This window comes from Protomyctophum parallelum, assembly GCF_964188405.1.
Source record: "Protomyctophum parallelum genome assembly, chromosome: 3".
Lineage (NCBI taxonomy): Eukaryota > Metazoa > Chordata > Actinopteri > Myctophiformes > Myctophidae > Protomyctophum > Protomyctophum parallelum.
Window position 1 is genome coordinate 16659095 of NC_139698.1, and position 20702 is coordinate 16679796.

Consider the following 20702-nt stretch of genomic DNA (forward strand, 5'->3'; position numbering starts at 1 on the left):
GGTGCTGAAAAGCAGAGGGCGAAGAAGGCAAAGCAATTAATGCAGGACGCCAACTCCTGTTTTAAAATAAACGACATGTTTAAGTTTAATGCTGCTGCTGCTGGAAGAAGGGCTGCTTCTCCTCCAACTCCTGTTGTCCAACTCCAACTTGTCCCCAAAAAATTACCCCCTCCCCCGGTGTCGGTGTGTGCAATAAACACAGACAAAGTCGTCGTCGACAACAACAACAACAACAACAACAACAACAGTACTGACAACCATTGTTGTGCAGTAGTTGAACAGGTAAGCAACTATAAGCATAAAGCATCATGCAGTTCACAGTCAGTGGTGGAAAGTAACTAAGTACCTGTAACAATGGCATTTTTTTAAACATACTTTTACTTAATCTGAGAGAGCCTCTAGTTCCATTGCATATTTTGATTAGTAATCTTAATGTATGTACTGGTATTAAAAATGTACATTTCACATGATGTGCCACTTTCACATGTACTTTTACTTTATAAGTACTCTATATTTTGATGGCAACACTTTTGTACTTTCACTCTAATTTCTGCACTGTGGTATTGCTACTTTTAGTAAAAGGCAAGCAAATAAATTAATGAAAACATTAAACATGCCAGCCAGGGAGGGTGCATGTTAATTTGTCAGCATTGTGTGTTTGCTATAAGCTCACATTGGTCAGTTTGTCTGTCTGCTAGTAGACTTGGATAGGATTCAGGAAGTTGTTTATGTTATGCCAGTGTTGGTTAAAGCCGTGTATGTCTCGGGCAGGCTCATCAAAAAGATTTGCACTAGGCTATTTCTGCTGTGCAGACCCGTTTTTGACCCGAAAATAACGACTTTATAACCGGAAATACCCGATTCTTTCCGCACGGTGCGAAGCGCCCCACATGCACGGGCGCTTCGTGCCCGTGCATGTGGGCCGGTACCGATTGGACCCCCCCATCTGTGAAGTGCTGGATACGGCTCTGAACGGCGGTCGAACGTACTTTACAGACATTTATGGCCTACTAGTGTTCAACAAGCAAGTACAGTATGCACTCGATAGAGTGCAGTTCTAGTTCATGTATAGATTTGATACCTTTATGTTGTTGTCAAGTGGGCGGAGTGTTGTTATGTGTGAGTGTGATGTGTCTTGTATTTCCCTGAACCGTCTAGCATCTAACAAAGGTCCCAATCATTCAAAAACATTGTTTATTCATGCACTTGACTTCAGTTCCATCAGACTTTCAGCTCCAGTTTTCCTCCCGGGTGCGTCAATGGACAGGTATAGAACATTTCTGTTCCCTTCCCTCTTCATAATGACATTGATCGTCACTGGCAGAATGATGGTTCTCAATGAACCAGCTCCTCAATTGGCCTCAACACTTCGAGGGTGCGTTCGGAAATGCGCACCGGGAATGTGGTCAGTTTGTTGAGTGTGGTGGGCGGTGATGTTACAGAGTGCGTTCAGTGTGCCTTATTTACGAACGACCACAGCTGTGACGCATTCACACTGGACAACCCCAGCTTCAGGGTAGGGTCGCTCAGTGAACGCACTGAATAAACGAACGACATGAGAGCACACCAGTGCATTAAGGGCGCATTTCCGAACGCACCCTTAGTGTCCTGTGTAGTTCAGGGGATACATCTAGTGTCCTGTCTAGTTCAGGGGGGTCCATCTAGTGTCCTGTCTAGGTCAGGGGGGGGGGGGGGGGGTCCATCTAGTGTTCTGTCTAGGTCAGGGGGGGGGTCCAAACTTTTTTCAAAGGGGGCCATATTAGAAAATATTACAACACCCAAGGGCTAACTACTTTACCAAAAAGCACACCTGTGTGAAGTGAGGGGCGCGTAAGTCTAACTCATGTTGTTTAGGTGATGTAATGGTGACATTGAACACAATTAACAATAAAGAGACAATATGACGTAATGAGGCACACTATGAAGTACATTTTTCCTTCATTGTCAATGGCATTTACAAAACAAACATTCAACTAAAGACAAACATTAAACCTGTGTATAGGAGGGGCTCAGTGGCCTTGTGGTTAGAGTGTCCGCCCTGAGACTGGGAGGTCGGGGTTTGATCCCCGGCCGGTTCACACCAAAGACTCTAAAAATGGGACCCAGTGCCTCCCTGCTTGACACTCAGCATCAAGGGTTGGATTGGGGGTAAGTCCCTGCGACATACTAGCGTCATGTCCAGGGGGTGTACTTGTACATCAAGCTGCCTCACGCTACAGAAACAGGAGATAGGCTTATGGGCCTCATGGCTCTGCAAGGCTACTATAGGAGGGGCTGGCACCTCTCGAAAATAGCCAGACGTGCAAGGTGAAAAAAATGAAATAAAATAGGAATAAAATAATAAGAGATGAAACCTAAAGCAGCTTGTGCTTTTAAAGCAGGTGGGCGATGTCGTTTGTCTTTCGCCAGAAACGATAATATGTCGGGCGCGATGCGGTCAAAAACTACTACTCGCATCTGAACATTGGATGGATTTGACAAAAAAATAAGCACTTTGGGCTATTTTTCTGAGAAAACAGGCAGCAAAGAAACCTCAGTTGAAATGGATTTCTGTGGCGTGCGCACGCTTTCATCCTTGTGCTGGGAGGGACGGAGGCGTTGCATAGCAACCACAGGTTTGTTTTTAGCATTAGCCGGTTGGAATTGATTATAAAGCTTATTACCCATGCGAGTTTGGCTTCCAACAGGTAAAAATCTTAACTCACCACAGCACCGGAATGGCTCTCTAAGTGTTAATATTCTAACAGGGTACAACAATAATATAGGAATATACTTTTACATGCCCAAACCCCAAAGCACACCAATGTGCAAGTCAAATAATAATACACTTTATTTAATAATAATACACTTCATTTATAACACACTTCGTTTTTTGTTTTGCAAACAACCAGGAATCTCTAGTCGTAAGTCTACATTGATAAGACATAGCAGTTGATAAAATACAGGTCATTTTGAGGAAGCAATCTGATTGGTTGAACGGCTTCACAGTCGTGCTTCAAACCACATTATTTCAACGCCGAATCAAAACAAACAATTCAGCCGTGCTTTTCTCTCAGAGCGCAGCAGGCTCGGTGGCTATAGGCTAGCTAGTTTCTTGGGACATTAGTGGTCGTAGTGACTATACATCTGTCAATGAAACATTCTTTTCTCAGCGATTCTCTTAGTTTCAAGTGTAACTGTTACACCCGAGGGGGTGGTTTGGGGCGAGTTTCTGCAGCATCGCAGTCGTGCATTAATTAATGACGTTAAACCACCCCCTCTCCTGTAATATTGCTTAATTCTCTATGGAGAAAATTTGTAGGATTTTGACTTCTGACAGCACACAGTTTGGCTCTACTCATCAGGGTTTAAGACGTGGTTGTGTGTGTGTTGAGTGAGACGCTGTCCATGGTGTTGGAGGACGTCTAGGCCTTAGGATCGGTCAGGTCGATCTTACTGCTTGTCAGCTGTACTTTCATGACACCAAGGAGTTCTGAAGGTAAAACAACATAATCGTTAATGCATCAATTAAATTAAATAAAATAAATAAAAATTATCCCACGATTTTGTAACCCATTTTTCACCCCTGTGTCTAATGTGATCCTGGGCTCTACATACCCTCCGCCAACCTGGGGAGAGCAACGGAATTAAACTCATGCTTCCTTCATGCATGAGTGTCCAAGTCGCTCCTTTACACATGACAGGGGGGACACTAGGACACCCTGATTGGACGTAACACGTGGAAGGAACACGTTATTCCAACCAGTTCCTTTCCCCTCCAGCCCCAGCTGGCCAGGGGGAGGCAGTTTAGTGACCAGGATTACTGCATGTTTTTGTGAGGGTACCTACCCAGGGGACACGGGGAGAACATGCAAACTCCACACAGAAAGGCCCTTTTGCCAACCCCTCGGGTATGGGCACTGATGACGCGGAGGAGAGGACACGCCGCCAGCACCCACAATTTACAATTTAGGCATTTAGCAGACGCTCTTAATCCAGAGCGACCCACAGCATCCCAAGCGGGAATCGAACCCAGGACCTTCTAGCTGTGAGGCGACAGCACTACCGACTGTGCCACCGATTCAATTCAATTTGACAATACATTTAATTTAACTATGAATATGTGTGCATGCATGAGCTGAGTCACCTACCATCCACTCACGCATGTGTGTGCTCGTGTCAATGGCATGTAATGATTGTTTGCATAAGAACATAATAGCCGATTTTCTCAGACACATTTCTCATTCATTGTCAATGCCCTCAAAAGACCGGGAGACCCCTTTTTACTGATCAAACACTTCATAGCAACCATTTAAAACCTTTTAACAAAAACCTTATCGTTTTTGTATCACTTGCACAACCTTTTAAATGTACATTTTCACCGTTGGAAGAAGCTGCAGTCACTCAAAGTTAACACTATTTTGTTATAAGAAGTAGTGGTTTGAAATTGGCATCCTATGACCTAAAGAATACTGTGTAGAAGAATGTGTTCCTCTTGGGTTGCTTTCCACTGTGTATTACTCCCAACAACCACCATCCTCCCAAAGCCTCTCCTCCTGCCAGGGCCGGATCTACCATATGGGCACTTTGGGCACGTGCCCAGGGGCCCTTGGCATCAAGGGGCCCTCCACGGTGGGCAATATATATATATATATATATATATATATATATATATATATATATATTGCTCCACAATATTGTCATCCAATTTTTTATTATCCAATTTGAATCAAATAAATGTGTAAAAAAAATGAGTCGAAATGAGTGTTTTATTGTTGGTGCATTGCATGCTGCTGTCAGTGCTGGAATGCGCTGCTACACTGAGGCCTGGCTATATTGCCTGTTCAATTGCCTTCAATTACAAGGTGGGTGGGCCCATGCTGGGCTGTGTGTGACTGGTGAGTTTAGGTCAGGTGACGGGTGATTCTGGTTCCGTAGTGAATGTGCTAAAATTAAAGCAAGCAGGTAGCAGCAGCCAGGATAAATAATAAAATGGACGGTAAACAAGAGCCTAGTACCACAAGTGGGCATGCCAAAAGAGCAAAAAAAGCAGAAAAGGACGTAAGAAAAGCCGCGGTAATAAAAAATTTACCACGGTCCACGGATAACTTCCTTTTTCAAAAAAGCTGCTCAACAAAGTGAAGAAGACGGTGGGAATACAGAGGACAACAACAACAACAACGTGGTGGAGGAGCAGCAGCAGCAAAACCCACTCGCCAGCGCCAGCCACAGCCTGGATGTGGATGATCATCACCTGGAAGCTTCAGCAGCTACAAGCAGCAACAACCCTTACCCAGCTCAACGACAACTAGATGATGAAAATAATAATGGTATTAGTGACAACAACGAAGAGGAAGACCAAGGCGCTGCGGCTGAAGGCGGCGACATGGAGGGCCTGCATGCAGCCGCAGAACAAGCAGAGGCTGCTGCAGAGGAGAAGGCCGAGGAGGCGCCCACCATTTCCATTTCTGAAGACCCTGCAGAATGGCCACCGATTACAGATGAGCTCCGAGAGGAACTTATTATGAAAGGGGCTTCGGCCTTTCACAACCGAGCCGCAAAATATCCAGCATCCCAAAGGTGGGATGAGTCGGCGAGAAAGACACGTTCTCTCACTAATGATCTACTGACCAGACACCTTCATAATGGCGAGACTGTACCACGCGAGTGGATTGTATATTCACCATCCACAGGAGAAATGTATTGCTTTCCCTGTAAAGTGCTGTCAGTGTCAACGGCTCATTCTGCAATTACTACTGGGTATAGTGATTGGAAACACCCCGAAAGAATAAAAGATCACGAGGAAAGTGAGGCGCATAGAACGTGCATGTTTTCTCTCATACGGCGCACAAAACAACTGGGCACAATAAATGCGTCCCTTGTGAGACAGATCGAGGCAGAAGGTCAGTACTGGAAAGATGTCCTGAGGCGTATAGTTGCTGTCATTAAGTTTCTTTGTGAGAGGGGGCATGCTTTCCGTGGAGATGACGAGTTGCCCCAATCCCCACACAATGGCAATTATCTCTGGATTTTAGAGCTGCTATCCCAATTTGATCCTTTTTTAAGGGAACATGTGGAAAAATATGCCCAGAAGGGGCGTGGTAAGCCCCCATATCTGTCATCTACTATTATGTGAAGAGTTCATTGGCTTAATGGGTGACAAAACAAAGAAAAAAATTGCCGAAGAAATACAACAAGCTGAATATTTCTCTGTGATAATCGACTCTACACCTGACATGTCTCACGTGGACCAACTTACCTTTGTGTTCCGCTTTGTGAATGGAGAGGGCCAGGTAATGGAGCGATTCAAGTCTGGCTGACTGTGTGAAGATGATGGTGAGTGAGTTGGGGCTGGATTTGTCTAATTGCCGTGGCCAAAGTTATGACAATGCAGCAAATATGTCAGGCAAATACAACGGTTGTCAAGCCCATCTGAAGCAGGCTAACCCGCTGATACATTATATCCCGTGTGCTGCACATTCTCTGAATCTAGTGGGTGTAAACTGCGTTGAAAACAGTTGTGGGGAAGCAGGCCAGTTCTTCAAGACACTGCAATCAATATATGCGTTTTGTGCTAGTTCCACACACCGATGGAATACAGTGTTCTCTAGCAGTGCCATCCCACTGACGCTGAAATCCCTTTCCAACACAAGATGGTCTGTCAGGGGGGACTCAACAAGAGCTCTTCGTGAAGGCTATACTGGAATAATTCAGGCCTTACGGGAGATTTCATCTGACAACGAAGAGCGCAAGGACACACGGGATGAGGCCGCTGCTCTTTATGACAAGCTGGAAAAGCTGGAGACTTCGCTGCTTACAATATTATGGGAAACTGTGCTACATCGATTCAAGCTGACAAGTAAAGAGCTACAGAGGAGAGAAATGGATCTTAAGACTGCTGTGGAGCTCCTGGAATCATTGCACACTTATGTTGCGTCATTACGAGGGCAGTTTAATATGTTTGAGACATCTGCCAAGGCTGTCACAGGCGTGAGGCAGACACATTATCAGGAGACTCACCGCATAAAGAAAAGAAAAGTTTTTGCGGATGAGGACGTTGAGCATGAAGTTGTTCTCACTGGGAGTAAACAGTTCCAAGTTGAAACATTCTATGTGATTATTGACAGTTTGCTCTCGGGACTGACCAAACGGCTGGATGCCTACAGAGATGTATATGGCAGCTTTGGTGTCCTATTTGACACGGAATGCGATTACACTACTGCACTCCGCAAACGGGCCGACGCTCTCTCCTCCTCATATCCAAATTACTTGAGCCGTGACTTCGCAGATGAACTGATGCAGTTTCGAGCTCATATCATCACTGAGGAAGATAAGACTCCTGCTAACATGTTGAAAATCGCAATAAAACTCCAGGCGTCGTTCCCTGATGTTTTTATTGCCCTCAGGCTTTTCCTAACACTGCCTGTGTCAAACTGCGAGGGAGAGAGGTCCTTTTCAAAACTAAAACGCATTAAAAATGAACTCAGAACCACCATGACTCAAGAAAGACTGTTAGCACTGTCTTTAATGTCCGTGGAGTCCGACGTGGTGAGGGACATGGATTTTGATGACATCGTCAAGGAGTTCTCACACAAGAAATCACGAAAGAAGAACTTCTAAAGGTAAGAATAATTTTAAGCTTAGCTGTCTGTGCAATAAGCAGTGTGCAGTACAGCAGCAGTGTTTTGTTTTTCTGTGTGTTTGATGTTTGTCTGCTGTGTGTGCAATGCATGTGATTATTGGTTTATATTGTGCATAACGTGCTGGCAGGCCTATGGAACATGCATGATCATCAATGGGTAGGCTAGATAAGGCTAACTGACAACTGCTGCTAGAATGAAATTCAGGACCATGGACAGTGCTTGCTTTTTGATGAATTGAACATGGTGGACCCTCTTGTAAACAAGTGTAATGCTTAATTGGGTCGTCCATTCACAGTTAACAGCCTTTGTATTGAGTTTGTGCTTGAAATGTACTGTAATCCTGCAAACTATTCATTAACAGTGTTAATACATATCTCAATCAATCAATCAAGCTTTATTCAGTTTATTGTGTGTTGGCTCATTGGCTGTTTGGCTAGGCAAGGACAGGCATACATACACATACAGTGTAGTGTATGTCACAATAGGTGGTTAGTCCGGTTTCTTTTTAGGCTGTTTGCTTTTTGTGGTTTTAAGTTACAGCTTGTAACCTTGGTCCCTTTCTATGTCCCCATTAAAGCAATCCAATCCCCAAAGAAGAAGAAGAGAGAGTCTGAGAAGAGAGAGAGAGATGCTGATACATTTGAGACTTTTGAGTGCACTCTAATGAACATTACAAATGTTGAAATTGAAAAAATAAATCTGACTATTTGAAATAGTAATTTATTTGCCCTTTATTAATTAATTGAGAAATACACTGGCACTGTTGACTGGCTCATGAATTATTAATTAAATAATTTGCTATGTGGGTCAAATTAAAATGTATTTGTTACTGCCTGGCTGTCACTCTGTAACCTGACTGCGAGGCGCCTGCCAATCGGCCAAAAACAATGCCCAAAACAGTCAGTGTTTTCCCGGCAGCGCGTGCATGGGGCCCTTTGAAGCTTCAGTGCCCAGGGGCCTTCAGAGGTGTTAATCCGGGCCTGCCTCCTGCACTCACATTTTCATCTATGGCCAAATTAGGTACACCAGGTGGAAAGTGGTTGAAAATCAGGACACATCTGATGTGTGATGTGATGAACACTGATGTGAAGTGGATTATGGAACAGCATCCCCCTTGCTGTCAGGTCGTTGAGACCTACGTTGGGAGCTTTAACCCTCTAAGACCCAGCGTTGCTTTTTAGCAACAATTTTATTTTATTTAATTACTAAATTATTATTATTTTTTTCTGTTCTTTTTTCACCTAAACATCATCAGTGATGTTCATTGCAATGCCATTTCAATGCCATTGGTCATGATATTTGCATATAAATACCCCCCACAGAGGCTGAAATTCACACAAATAAAAAATGTCTGGATCTGTGCAATTTTGAACATTTCTTAACCTAAGACTTTTGACCTTTACCCTAATAAAAGTAGGTAAAATAATTGTAATATGTTTTTTTGTGATCATTAGAATGTCTATAACATGTTTTATTCATTATTGTGAAAGATATCCCCAAAATGTAAATTATGAATTTATTATATTATTATATAATTATTATACATTTTTCGTCAAACTTTTTTTTTTTTTTTTTTTTTAACATATTTTTTAGTCTTAGTCCTAGTAGTACAAAGTAGTAGTAAGGTTGAAATCTATTTTTTGCAAGTAGAAATTAATGCGGGTGTTAGAGTTAAGCAGTGTTGTGACTAACTCCCTTACATCGCGTTACGTTACATAACGAAACTACTATTTGCAATAATTTGTAACCTAACGCTTTACATGTCCCATTCCATAACGGCGTTATAATTACTGTCCGTGTGTTAACCGCGTTATGGCGTTATGTCAACTTACAGTATGTGATCAGTGAAAAGTCTCGCAGCTCCGTGAGTCTATCATACAGGCGTCTCTGTGCTGCTGACTGCAGTGCAGAGAGAACGCTCTCTGGGCGCGTTTGGAAATACCGCACCGGAGCGCACTCGCCTATTAGTTTGCATTGCACAGTGTGCTCAGTGCGCTATTTCCGAAACGCGCCCTCTGTGTTGACAGTTTCGTTTGTGCAGTCATACTAGCCTCTGAGCCCACATGGCTTGATTGGCTTCACACCCTAACATGATAAAAGCACTTCACAGAAGAGGTCATTGATTGGCTAACGTAGGGCCAGATTTCAGGGTAAGCCAATCAGAGACAGTCTACAGGGTGGGCGGGATTACTGGCTGTGGTAAACAAACAGTAACACATTCAGTCACAGACACATAAACCCTTGTAACGCATACAGACACTACACAGACAGAAATCGCCGGTTGAACGAAAATTATAATACAGTACCACACGCTAAAATGGCAAATGCGGATCATGACAGCGAGATCGGATGGTTTGTGGGTTGGAAATATCGATTTTAAATCGCCACAGTAGCATGTCACCAAGAGTCAACTTGACAAAATGATTGCTAGGTAGCCTATGTTGTTGAGGAAATGCTTCCCCTCTCAACACCGGTGGAGTCTGTTCCTTGGTCAGCAAAATACCAGTGAAAGCAGGGCCAATGTGCAGAAATACATTTTCCAAATACCTGAACAGTGAATATTCTAAAATGGAAGATGAGCTCAAAAATACATTTGATGAATTAGAATATCTCTATAAAGATGCCTGTCAAAATTCCTGAACATGTTTTATTGTTCCACTACATTTCATCATGTTAGGAGGGAGTTGTCTTTTCTCTTACTGTGCGACAGAACAAAAAACCTTCTTTTAAATTGTTTTTTATATTATTATTTTTTAAAGTAAAGTAAAGTAAAGTAAAGTAGTTACTTTCATAATTTAATGTAAAGTAAAGTAACAAATTACTTTTTTAGATAAGTAACGATAACTATAATTTCTTACTTTTTAAAAGTAACTTCCCCAACACTGGCTTTAAGTCAAGACTCGAAACATTCCAATATTCACAAGCCTTAAGTCCCCCTGATGCTCTTGCACTTTCATACGTAGGATATGTTTGTTGCTTTTAAACTGCTCTTAATGTTTTTCTTCTCTGTACCATAACTATGCATTGTTTGTATTGCTTTATTTTACACTAGTGTATTGTTGTATTGTTTTCTTTGACCTGTGAAGCGCTTTGGTACGATGAGAGTCCAATTTTTAAATGTGCTATACAAATAAAGTTGATTTGATGTCGTCAAAAAAGCCAAATAACGGCCGACATATCGGCCTGCCACTGGTGTTATGTAATACTTGAAATGCATTGAATATCAGCCATTCTGGGGCTATTAGCTCTATGTATGTGATATATGTGTACGTACTGCCGGTGGTCGGCCCTGTGCCCAGGAGCACATGGAGCATGGTGTCCATCCTCATATCAACGTCGTCCAGAGGAATGCTGAACTCGCATGTGATCATGTTGTTTGCGTGCACAGTGCCGCGGATCTCGTTCACTTGCTGTGATGAAGAAACATGGTCAGCTGTTAGAAAGCAGTTAGAAAGCAGTTCTCAGGCACTCGACCCCACGTAAATATGTTGTGGCATGGAAAAAGAAAATGTATGTGTTAAAAATTAACAAAAAAGATCACACCCGTGTGAAGTGAGGGGTGCTCTTTAGGGCTGACCTTCGATCACGTTTTTGATGATCGACGCTTCGATATTCGATCGGCAACGCTTCGAAACCCGGTGCGATGCGAGGTGCGCGATGCGATGCGAGCAGTGACTCTTCGGCTTAAACAACGTATAGCGGAGGGAAAGGCATGCTTGGATTGGTCTCATTTATTTTAAACGATAAGCAACAACTGTTGCAGCCTTCATGAAAGCAGTGACGCACAAATAATTAGGCTTAATAAAACATCCGACTGCAACAAGTCAACTGCCTGACACAGGCATTACCTCTCAAATAAAAAATATATAGCCTATAATCCAGAAAATGTAGGGATTTAGCTTCTCTTCCGATTGAAACTCAGATGTGAAAACACCAAAAAAAGCACCACCCGACCGTAACATGAATGCAACTCTTAAAGGGGGGATGACACGGCCCTCGGGAGGTAATAAGGCTATTAAAATTAGCATCTTGGATTATGACGTCAGATCGGGATCGCACAATTTGACCAATGAAATTGATCTTTTATCAGGGCTAAGGGCAGAGCGCCTCTGGGCTCTGCGAGTTAGCATTCCTGGTGGCTATCAACTCATGCTAGTGGTTTTGGTGTCAGACTTAGCTTCATAATGGTTGAAAGTGTCAACCAAAAAAAAAATTCGCTCGAAAATCTTCGTTACAATGACATTGAGTTGACGTGTAAGTTTTAGGGTAAACTGTTGCATAATCGCAATTTCGTGTGACGAGTTCCATGCCCCCGCCCCCGGCCTCTCTGTAACGCCGCTAACATACCGTCAACCACGGCCAGATTCAGCCTTCTGCAGAGCCCTGTTCACAGGTTCACTGCCTGTCTTCGAGCAGCACTGCACCGGGCTAAAATGCATATCCGTCTTCAAATATCTTATGTACCACAACATTGTTCAAGTGAACTGTGTGTTTATGCTTGTTCATTGTAATAATCAATATCGCTATGATGATTTATCGCCGCGTCACTCGAGTCCCGTGGCCGGGCCATCCAGTCCTGTGTCCCCGCCGTCAGAGTGCCTCTACCCGGGGCACTGCTATTCATGCAGCGTAGCCGGCTCAAGTAACCTGTTACCTGACCGCTCTCTCTCTCTCTCTCTCTCTCTCACACACACACACACACACACACTCTCTCTCTCTCTCTCTCTCTCTCTCTCACACACACCGATATGGGGGGGCGGTCTCTCTCTCTCTCTCTCTCTCTCACACTCTCACACACACACACACACACACACACACACACACACTGCGTCTTGCATCAGCCATCAGCGCGCATACGGACTGCCTTACGCACCGCCAGTCTCCCTCCGTATCTCTCTCTCTCTCTCTCTCTCTCTCTCTCTCTCTAATAATAATAAAACGCATCACAGCGCGACAACTTGTGAAGATTAGATATATTCGAAGAAACTAGCATTTAGGAACCACTGGAAAAAATAACAATTATCCGTGCGCAACTTGGAGCTCTCCAATAGCCACATTCAGAAGGCATGTGATGTCTTCGTCACCACCAGAAGTATGATGAAACTTTCATCTCATTAATCATTGACATAGCGTTATTTAGGCTATAATGATCAACTTGTATGGGTGATCATTTTATGTATATCAAATATTATATTAACTCAAGGTAATTAATGCTACAGCTCTGAATATAAATGTCGGAACTGGTGTAAAATGGAGAAACTGGAAAAAATGGAAAAATGGAGAAACTGTTGCAGTGTTGCGCACTGAAAACCAGAACAGGTACGCTCGCCCCTTTTCCAACTCAACCCCACGAAAAGTGAAGAACGGTCGCCCTGGAATTTCGAAAAGTGAAGACGGCTTGCCCCAAAACCATGAATAGCTCGCTCCCAAAGTGTGGTTATCTCGCCCCACAGTGTGGATATCTCGCCCCAAAGCACGGATATCTCGCCCATGTTTATTTTACCTTATTTCTCATATTAGAACCTTTAGAATCAATGTTGTTTGTCAAAGGAGAACATTTAGAACCAGTTTGTTGTTGTTGGTCAAATGAAAATGATGCATGGTACCCAGGGGGCAAACCACCCTTTTTTTTAAGGAAACCTGCATTTGCCATGACCTCAAAGGTTGTCCATCAGAAATAATATCTATGACCCCATAGGATCACAACCTATATGGACAACCCAATTTTTTTGCTGGAAATCCAATATGGCCGCCCCAATATTAGCCCCTATTAGTTATAATGGGGGGTGAATAGGGCAACATTTTAAACTGAGGGATATTTCCACTAAACTTCACAGGTTAATCAATGATATAAATACGAACATTTTTTGTATAGCAAGTTTCCATGAAATCCAATATGGCCGCCACAATATGGCCGCCATAATATTAGCACCCAGAAAATAGGTTTGGCTCTAACTTCTGAACCAGATGAGCTAGAAATGCAAACTTGGTGTCTATTTCATGGTTTCTGACCATGAGAGACTCAATGGAATACCTATTTTTTATTATTGGGTGTGTCTGGACCCTTATTGTGCATATTTACAAGATGGTGACTACCCGAAATTGTGCTTTACCATGATTTCTACCATGATTGTTGACTGTTTTGGCAAACACAAGCAATATTAATCCATTGGCTAATGTATGGCCCAGAAGGGACATATATCCTTGAGCTTGCATATTGTCAATATGGCTGCAAACGTGAAAAAGAAAAGAGACATCGTCTCTTTTCTTTTTCACGTTTCACGTTTCGGGTAGTCACCATCTTGTAAATATGCACAATAAGGGTCCAGACACACCCAATAATAAAAAATAGGTATTCCATTGAGTCTCTCATGGTCAGAAACCATGAAATAGACACCAAGTTTGCATTTCTAGCTCATCTGGTTCAGAAGTTAGAGCCAAACCTATATTCTCTGGGTGCTAATATTATGGCGGCCATATTGTGGTGGCCATATTGGATTTCATGGAAACTTGCAATACAAAAAATGTTCGTATTTATATCATTGATCAACCTGTGAAGTTTCGTGGAAATATCCCTCAGTTTAAAATGTTGCCCTATTCACCCCCCATTATAACTAATAGGGGCTAATATCGGGGCGGCCGTATTGGATTTCCAGCAAAAGAAATTGACCGGGTTGTCCATATAGGTTGTGATCCTATGGGGTCATAGATATTATTTCTGGTGGACAACCTTTGAGGTCATGGCAAATGCAGGTTTCCTAAAAAAAGGGTGGTTTGCCCCCTGGGTAGGCTACCATGCATCATTTTCATTTGACCAACAACAACAAACTGGTTCTAAATGTTCTCCTTTGACCAACAACATTGATTCTAAAGGTTCTAATATGAGAAATAAGGTAAAATAAACATGAAATAAACATGGGGCGAGATATCCGTGCTTTGGGGTGAGATATCCACGCTGTGGGGCGAGATAACCACACTTTGGGGGCGAGCTATTCATGGCTTTGGAGCAAGCCGTCTTCACTTTTCGAAATTCCAGGGCGACCGTTCTTCACTTTTCGTGGGGGTGAGTTGGAAAAGGGGCGAGCGTACCTGTTCTGGTTTTCAGTGCGCAACACTGCAACAGGCATATTCTCCATTTTACACCAGTTCCGACATTTATATTCAGAGCTGTAGCTGCATTAATTACCTTGAGTTAATATAATATTTGATATACATAAAATGATCACCCATACAAGTTGATCATTATAGCCTAAATAACGCTATGTCAATGATTAATGAGATGAAAGTTGGTGGTGGTGGTGACGAAGACATCACATGCCTTCTGAATGTGGCTATTGGAGAGCTCCAAGTTGCGCACAGATACTTGTTATTTTTTCCAGTGGTTCCTAAATGCTAGTTTCTTCGAATAAATCTAATCTTCACAAGTTGTCGCGCTGTGATGCGTTTTATTATTATTATTAGAGAGAGAGAGAGAGAGAGAGAGAGATACAGAGGGAGAGAATGACGGTGCGTAAGGCAGTCCGTATGCGCGCTGATGGCTGACGCAAGACGCAGTGTGTGTGTGTGTGTGTGTGTGTGTGTGTGTGTGTGAGAGAGAGAGAGAGAGACCGCACCCCCATATCGGTGTGTGAGAGAGAGAGAGAGAGTGAGAGAGAGTGTGTGTGTGTGTGTGTGTGTGTGTGTGTGTGTGTGTGTGTGAGAGAGAGAGAGAGAGAGAGAGAGAGAGAGAGAGGGCTCAGGTTAGCCCGGCGCAGTGGCGCTAGACAGGCAGTGGTAACCTGTGAAGCTCAAGGGCTCCGTGCTGCGGAGCCCTGTTCAGCACTTAGCCGTGTTTGAGGCCATGTCAGCGGGGGAGGATGGAGAGCATGGGACTCCGAGTGCGAAATTGCGATTATGCAACAGTTTACCCTAAAACTTACACGTCAACTCAATGTCATTGTAACGAAGATTTTCGAGCGAAAATATATTTTTTTTATGATACTTTCACCTAGTATGACGCTAAAAGTTACCTCAAAACTAGTAGCCTTTAGTGCGCTGGCCACTCAGCTCGCCTAGATGCTAGGTCACGTCAGATCCTGAGATATAGTCACGTGCCGTTTGAAACCGTTTTCATTCAGACCACGTGATGTTCCTTATCAGCAATGTTAATCTCGGGCCGTGACATCCCCCCTTTAGATCAATCAAACCCTTCAGACCGGCTCTGTCTTGAGGTCGAAAAGCGCGGTTTTCAGTTTCACCAGCCCCTGGAAGTCCTGGAGCTCCAGGCGCGCTAATTTGCGCCGCGGTCTACGCCGCTCTCAGACCCTTCCGACGAGGCTCTTTCTTGGGGTAGAAAAGTGCGGATGACCGTGGCGCAAATTAGCGCGCCTGGAAGTCCCTCGGAGCCCAGGAGGTCGGGCCTTTTCCCCCGTCCCATGCGTGAAATTTTCGCCCCAGTTGGGCCATCCCGTATGTGATACGCCAATTTCTTGTCACATAGTTGACAACACTTGTTCTTTGTTCTCCTTGCATATTCTAAAATGCAACCACACTTTAGATTTATTTTGTGGCGGCATGACTGCAGGCTGCTGTGTGTTTACTTCCTTGTTGTTACCTTACCACGAGTGAGGGGGAGAGGGGAGGAGGCGTTGCGGTGCTGCGAGGCGCGAGCATTGCTCGCGGACCAAATGGGGCCGTCTCGCGGACCAAAAGCGGACGCTTTTTTTTTAATGACTATTCGATTCAAAAATTAAAAATCGATTCCTGTGCGTATCGATTGAATGTCGATTAATCAATTTTTTTGGCTCTTATCATCATACATCATCCATTCATTGTCAATGGGAATTTCATCTTTGTGTAGGACAAAAATCTACACTATAGCTGAATATAAGGAGGGGCTAAATAACTACAAATATTCAATATTTCCCTGATTTTTGAACATTCTGGATAACCGAATAGTCATAATATAAAATAGGGTTCACATGGTTAAACTGATTGCCATCATGCTAATATTGCATTTTCTATTGGACCCCTTCAAGGACTCCCTGCATGAGAAGCCCTGCTTTGACAGGAGCTTACCTGCTTCAGCGGAGTGAGATTACCCTCGCTGTCGCCCAGCTTCGTAAAGAAGAAGAACTCGCCATTCTTTTCGTTGTTCTGAGCACATCCAAACACCGCCGCAGGCTTCTAGAGAGAGAGAGAGAGTATTGAATAACTGGACATTTTGATTTTGGCAGCATTGCAGGTTGTTTGTGAATATTTCCTTGGATGAAAGTATAACATCTTGAGTGTCAACTCATTAGTGTGTCTGTGATGGGCAGGCATGCACAGTATACAGTGTGTGTGTGTGTGTGTGTGTGTGTGTGTGTGTGTGTGTGTGTGTGTGTGTGTGTGTGTGTCTGTGTGTGTGTGTGCGCGTGTGTTACCTCATTTGGCGTCCTAACCAAGCCCATGGCTATGTATCCGGTGGACATCCCACTTAACGTTACATCAAAGCTGGCAGGTTTACTGCCGGTGTTGTGGACAATGGAGCTGAACAGACAGTCCGGGTGTGTTGGATCACAGTCATCTGGTGTCTCAACACACAGTCTAGTCGACCCACAGCCTTGATGGCTTACTTCTTTTACCTGGATGTACACGCACAAGTGCACAAGTGCGCACGCACGCACACACGCACATGCATGATAATGAGTGAACACTGACGTATCTCTCGATATATGGAGACAAAACGTGTTTCTTTATTCATTTAAACATTTTACATTACGTTAGAGCAGTGGTTCTCAACCTTTTCAGGCCACGACTCCCCAATAAATAATGACGTGAACTGGGAATCCCCCAAAATAATGACATGAACTGGGGATCCCCCAAAATAATGACGTGAACTGGGGATCCCCCAAAATAATTACATGAACTGGGGATCCCCCAAAATAATGATCCTCCAAAATAATGACGTGAACTGGGGATCCCCCAAAATAATGAAGTGAACTGGGGATCCCCCAAAATAATGAAGTGAACTGGGGATCCCCCAAAATAATGACGTGAACTGGGGATCCCCCAAAATAATGAAGTGAACTGGGGATCCCCCAAAATAATGATGTGAACTGGGGATCCCCCAAAATAATGATGTGAACTGGGGATCCCCCAAAATAATGACGTGAACTGGGGATCCCCCAAAATAATGACGTGAACTGGGGATCCCCCAAAATAATGACGTGAACTGGGGATCCCCCAAAATAATGATGTGAACTGGGGATCCCCAACCCTGACACACACTTGGAATTGTAGTAGTTTTGAAGGCATTACATTGTGTTTGACTCGGTTCCACAGATAAATATTAATAATTTCGTGCCTCTTTTCTTATATTATTAGACAATTTGACCAATGTTTGAGCAGTTTTTATAGTAGTTTGTTAACTTTTTGATGCAGTAATGGTCTTTTAATTTAATTTAATTTATTAGTATTGAAATGTAGATACAATATTTACATTGTGTATTGCTGTCGTAGCAAAAATAACCAATCTAAATGCCTTTAATTATATTGGACATAAAAAAAAGACAATAGCATTTTAATTTAGCTCATTAAGCTACTAATTTAGACTGAATTAAAGCGGGTCATGTTTGCAAATCAATAATAAATCAGTATTCTGATATTAACCTGAGGGCCACATTAAGTGAAAGTGAGGGCTGAATGTGGCCCCCGGGGCCATGTATGATCTACAAATATCAGCACTGAGCAATGTTGTCTTTGGTCTTTCTAGTGTCGATGTACAGTAGTTGTCTTTGGTCTTTCTAGTGTCGATGTACAGTAGTTGTCTTTGGTCTTTCTAGTGTCGATGTACAGTAGTTGTCTTTGGTCTTTCTAGTGTTGATGTACAGTAGTTGTCTTTGGTCTTTCTAGTGTTGATGTACAGCATAGTTGTCTTTGGTCTTTCTAGTGTCGATGTGCAGTAGGATGTCGGTTTGAATGGATTCATTCTCATACCTGTTGGTCAGCGGCAAACGACAGATGGTCTTGTCCATGTATGCCCGGAGCCAGACAGACGATCGCCGTAGCAACCAACAGCATCAATTCTCTGGCCATTCTTTAGGCAGTAGAGGGTTGACAGGTAAACAAAGAGAATGCAAATATGTAAATAGGACATTAGTACTTGCGTAAGCGGAGCGCGCAAGTACTGTAATCTGGTTATGTCTGTGTTGTCCACCTGCCAATAGGGGACCACCATGTATGTACAGTATGTATGTATGTATGTATGTATGTACAGTATGTATGTATGTATGTATGTGTGTATGTATGTATGTATGTATGTATGTATGTATTTGGTTAGAATGGGTAGGGTTTAAAAAAGGCAAGAGTTTGCTCTGGTGCACTGGCCTAAAAGTGGGTCCTTAAAAACTGCTAAAACTTCTGAAATGTATTTATGTAGGTATGTATGTGTGTATGTATTTTAAAAGGGGGGGCTTTTTGGTAAAAATCCCTGCCCGCAATACCTTCATATATTTAAAATGAGGCCAAAATAGGGTTACCAGTATGTATGTATGTATGTACGTATGTGTATGAATGTCGGGGGTAAGAATGGTGGTCCCTTATTGGCTGTTGATGGTGACGTAACTAAGGTACATTTCAGGGTTTGGTATAAGGTCAATAACGGGTCTAAAGGATTTAGAACAGCAGTTATAATAGACTACTAATATTAGTTAGTAGCAGCACAAGTATGCACCTCGACAGAGTGCATTTCTATTTTATTATTGCATCCACATTAGCTTTCACAAGGTGTTGCCCTAATCAACAAACAAACAATTTGGGTCAGTACAGCTATTTATTTTAGTTTAATTGCTTGTTACTTTTAGAGTAACGTGAGTACGTTTTCCTTTTCTTCTCCGAGGCTACTTTTAGAGTGTCTTAAAACAAATACAATAATAATAAATGAATAATAACACAAGAAGCTATCAAAACATAATTCATGCAAACTAAATCAAGTAACTACATTGTGAACATATTATATCAAATATCCGGTCATCTTACCTGTGTGTTAAGGTCAGTGATCTATCCTGGATAGTGAATTGTTCTTTGGTTGTTCCTCTCCACCTATATCTCTGTTTAATTAATGTATATTTGATACCTTTATACTGTTGTCAAGTGGGCGGAGTGTTATGTGTTTTATTTACCTGAACCGACTATGTAACAAAGGTTCCAATCATTCAAAAACATTGTTTATTCATGCACTTGACTTCAGTGCATTCCATCAGACTTTCGGCTCCAGTTTGCCTCTCAGGTGCGTCAATGGACAAGTGTAGAATTTTTCTGTTCCCTTCCCTCTTCATAATGGCATTGATTGTCACTGGTAGTTAGATTGACGGTACATTTAATATATAATATATTATATTCTAACAGGATACACCAATAACAAAAGAATATACATACTCCTATTTTACAGCTGTTTCTGCACTATAGTGCCGAAATGATTTTGGCTCGTTTCAGTAGCACCGAAGAGCCGACTTCAGGACAGTACCCCCCCCCCCCCCCCCCAACGTTTTTGGCTGTATCCTTAGTCTTGGGAAAGACACTTCCAGGTCACCAAAATATAATGTGTAAACATTAAAACACATCATTGACAAACAGGGTCTCAAGGAGATCGGAACTTTTTTTGTACGTTATGTGATATCGGTAGCCTGTCATTTCTTAAAGGGACACTATAAAAATATATGTTAATGACTTTTAGAAGATTTAGAACACTTTCCTGGGGGGTCTTAATATATGCGCAATATGTGGTTTTAGATATTTTAGACTTAAGCAGTGAGCTCAGTGACTGTCTGACTGATGTCATCAACACTATAGGCTCACTTCCTTCCTGGACTACAATTCCCATAGTGCGTTGGTGCACTGCTCCTCCTTGTGTTTAGGGGGATGGCTGTCTTACTGAGACAACATGTAGTCCAGGAAGTAAGTGAGCCCGATGTCCATGACATCAACCTTTATATTTTTATATAACACTCTTGTAAAATATCTCAAACCACATATTACACACATAAAGACCCCAGGAAAGTGTTCTAAATCTTCTAAACGTCATTAACATAATATATATTTTTTACAAGTTTCCCTTTA

The 20702-nt window shown here is 42.7% G+C and overlaps 1 protein-coding gene across 1 annotated transcript; it reads right to left on the minus strand.

Moving 5' to 3' along the window:
- Positions 1–2806: 2806 nt before the first annotated feature.
- On the minus strand, positions 2807–19679 carry LOC310856374 (putative ferric-chelate reductase 1). Its single transcript, XM_083761756.1, has 6 exons — positions 19623–19679; positions 18582–18681; positions 17027–17227; positions 16680–16787; positions 10897–11032; positions 2807–3472 (listed from the first exon to the last, which is right to left on the minus strand). The coding sequence occupies exons 2-6, from the start codon at positions 18678–18680 to the stop codon at positions 3405–3407; spliced, it is 612 nt and encodes a 203-aa protein (XP_083617882.1). The 5' UTR covers position 18681; positions 19623–19679; the 3' UTR covers positions 2807–3404.
- Positions 19680–20702: the final 1023 nt, after the last annotated feature.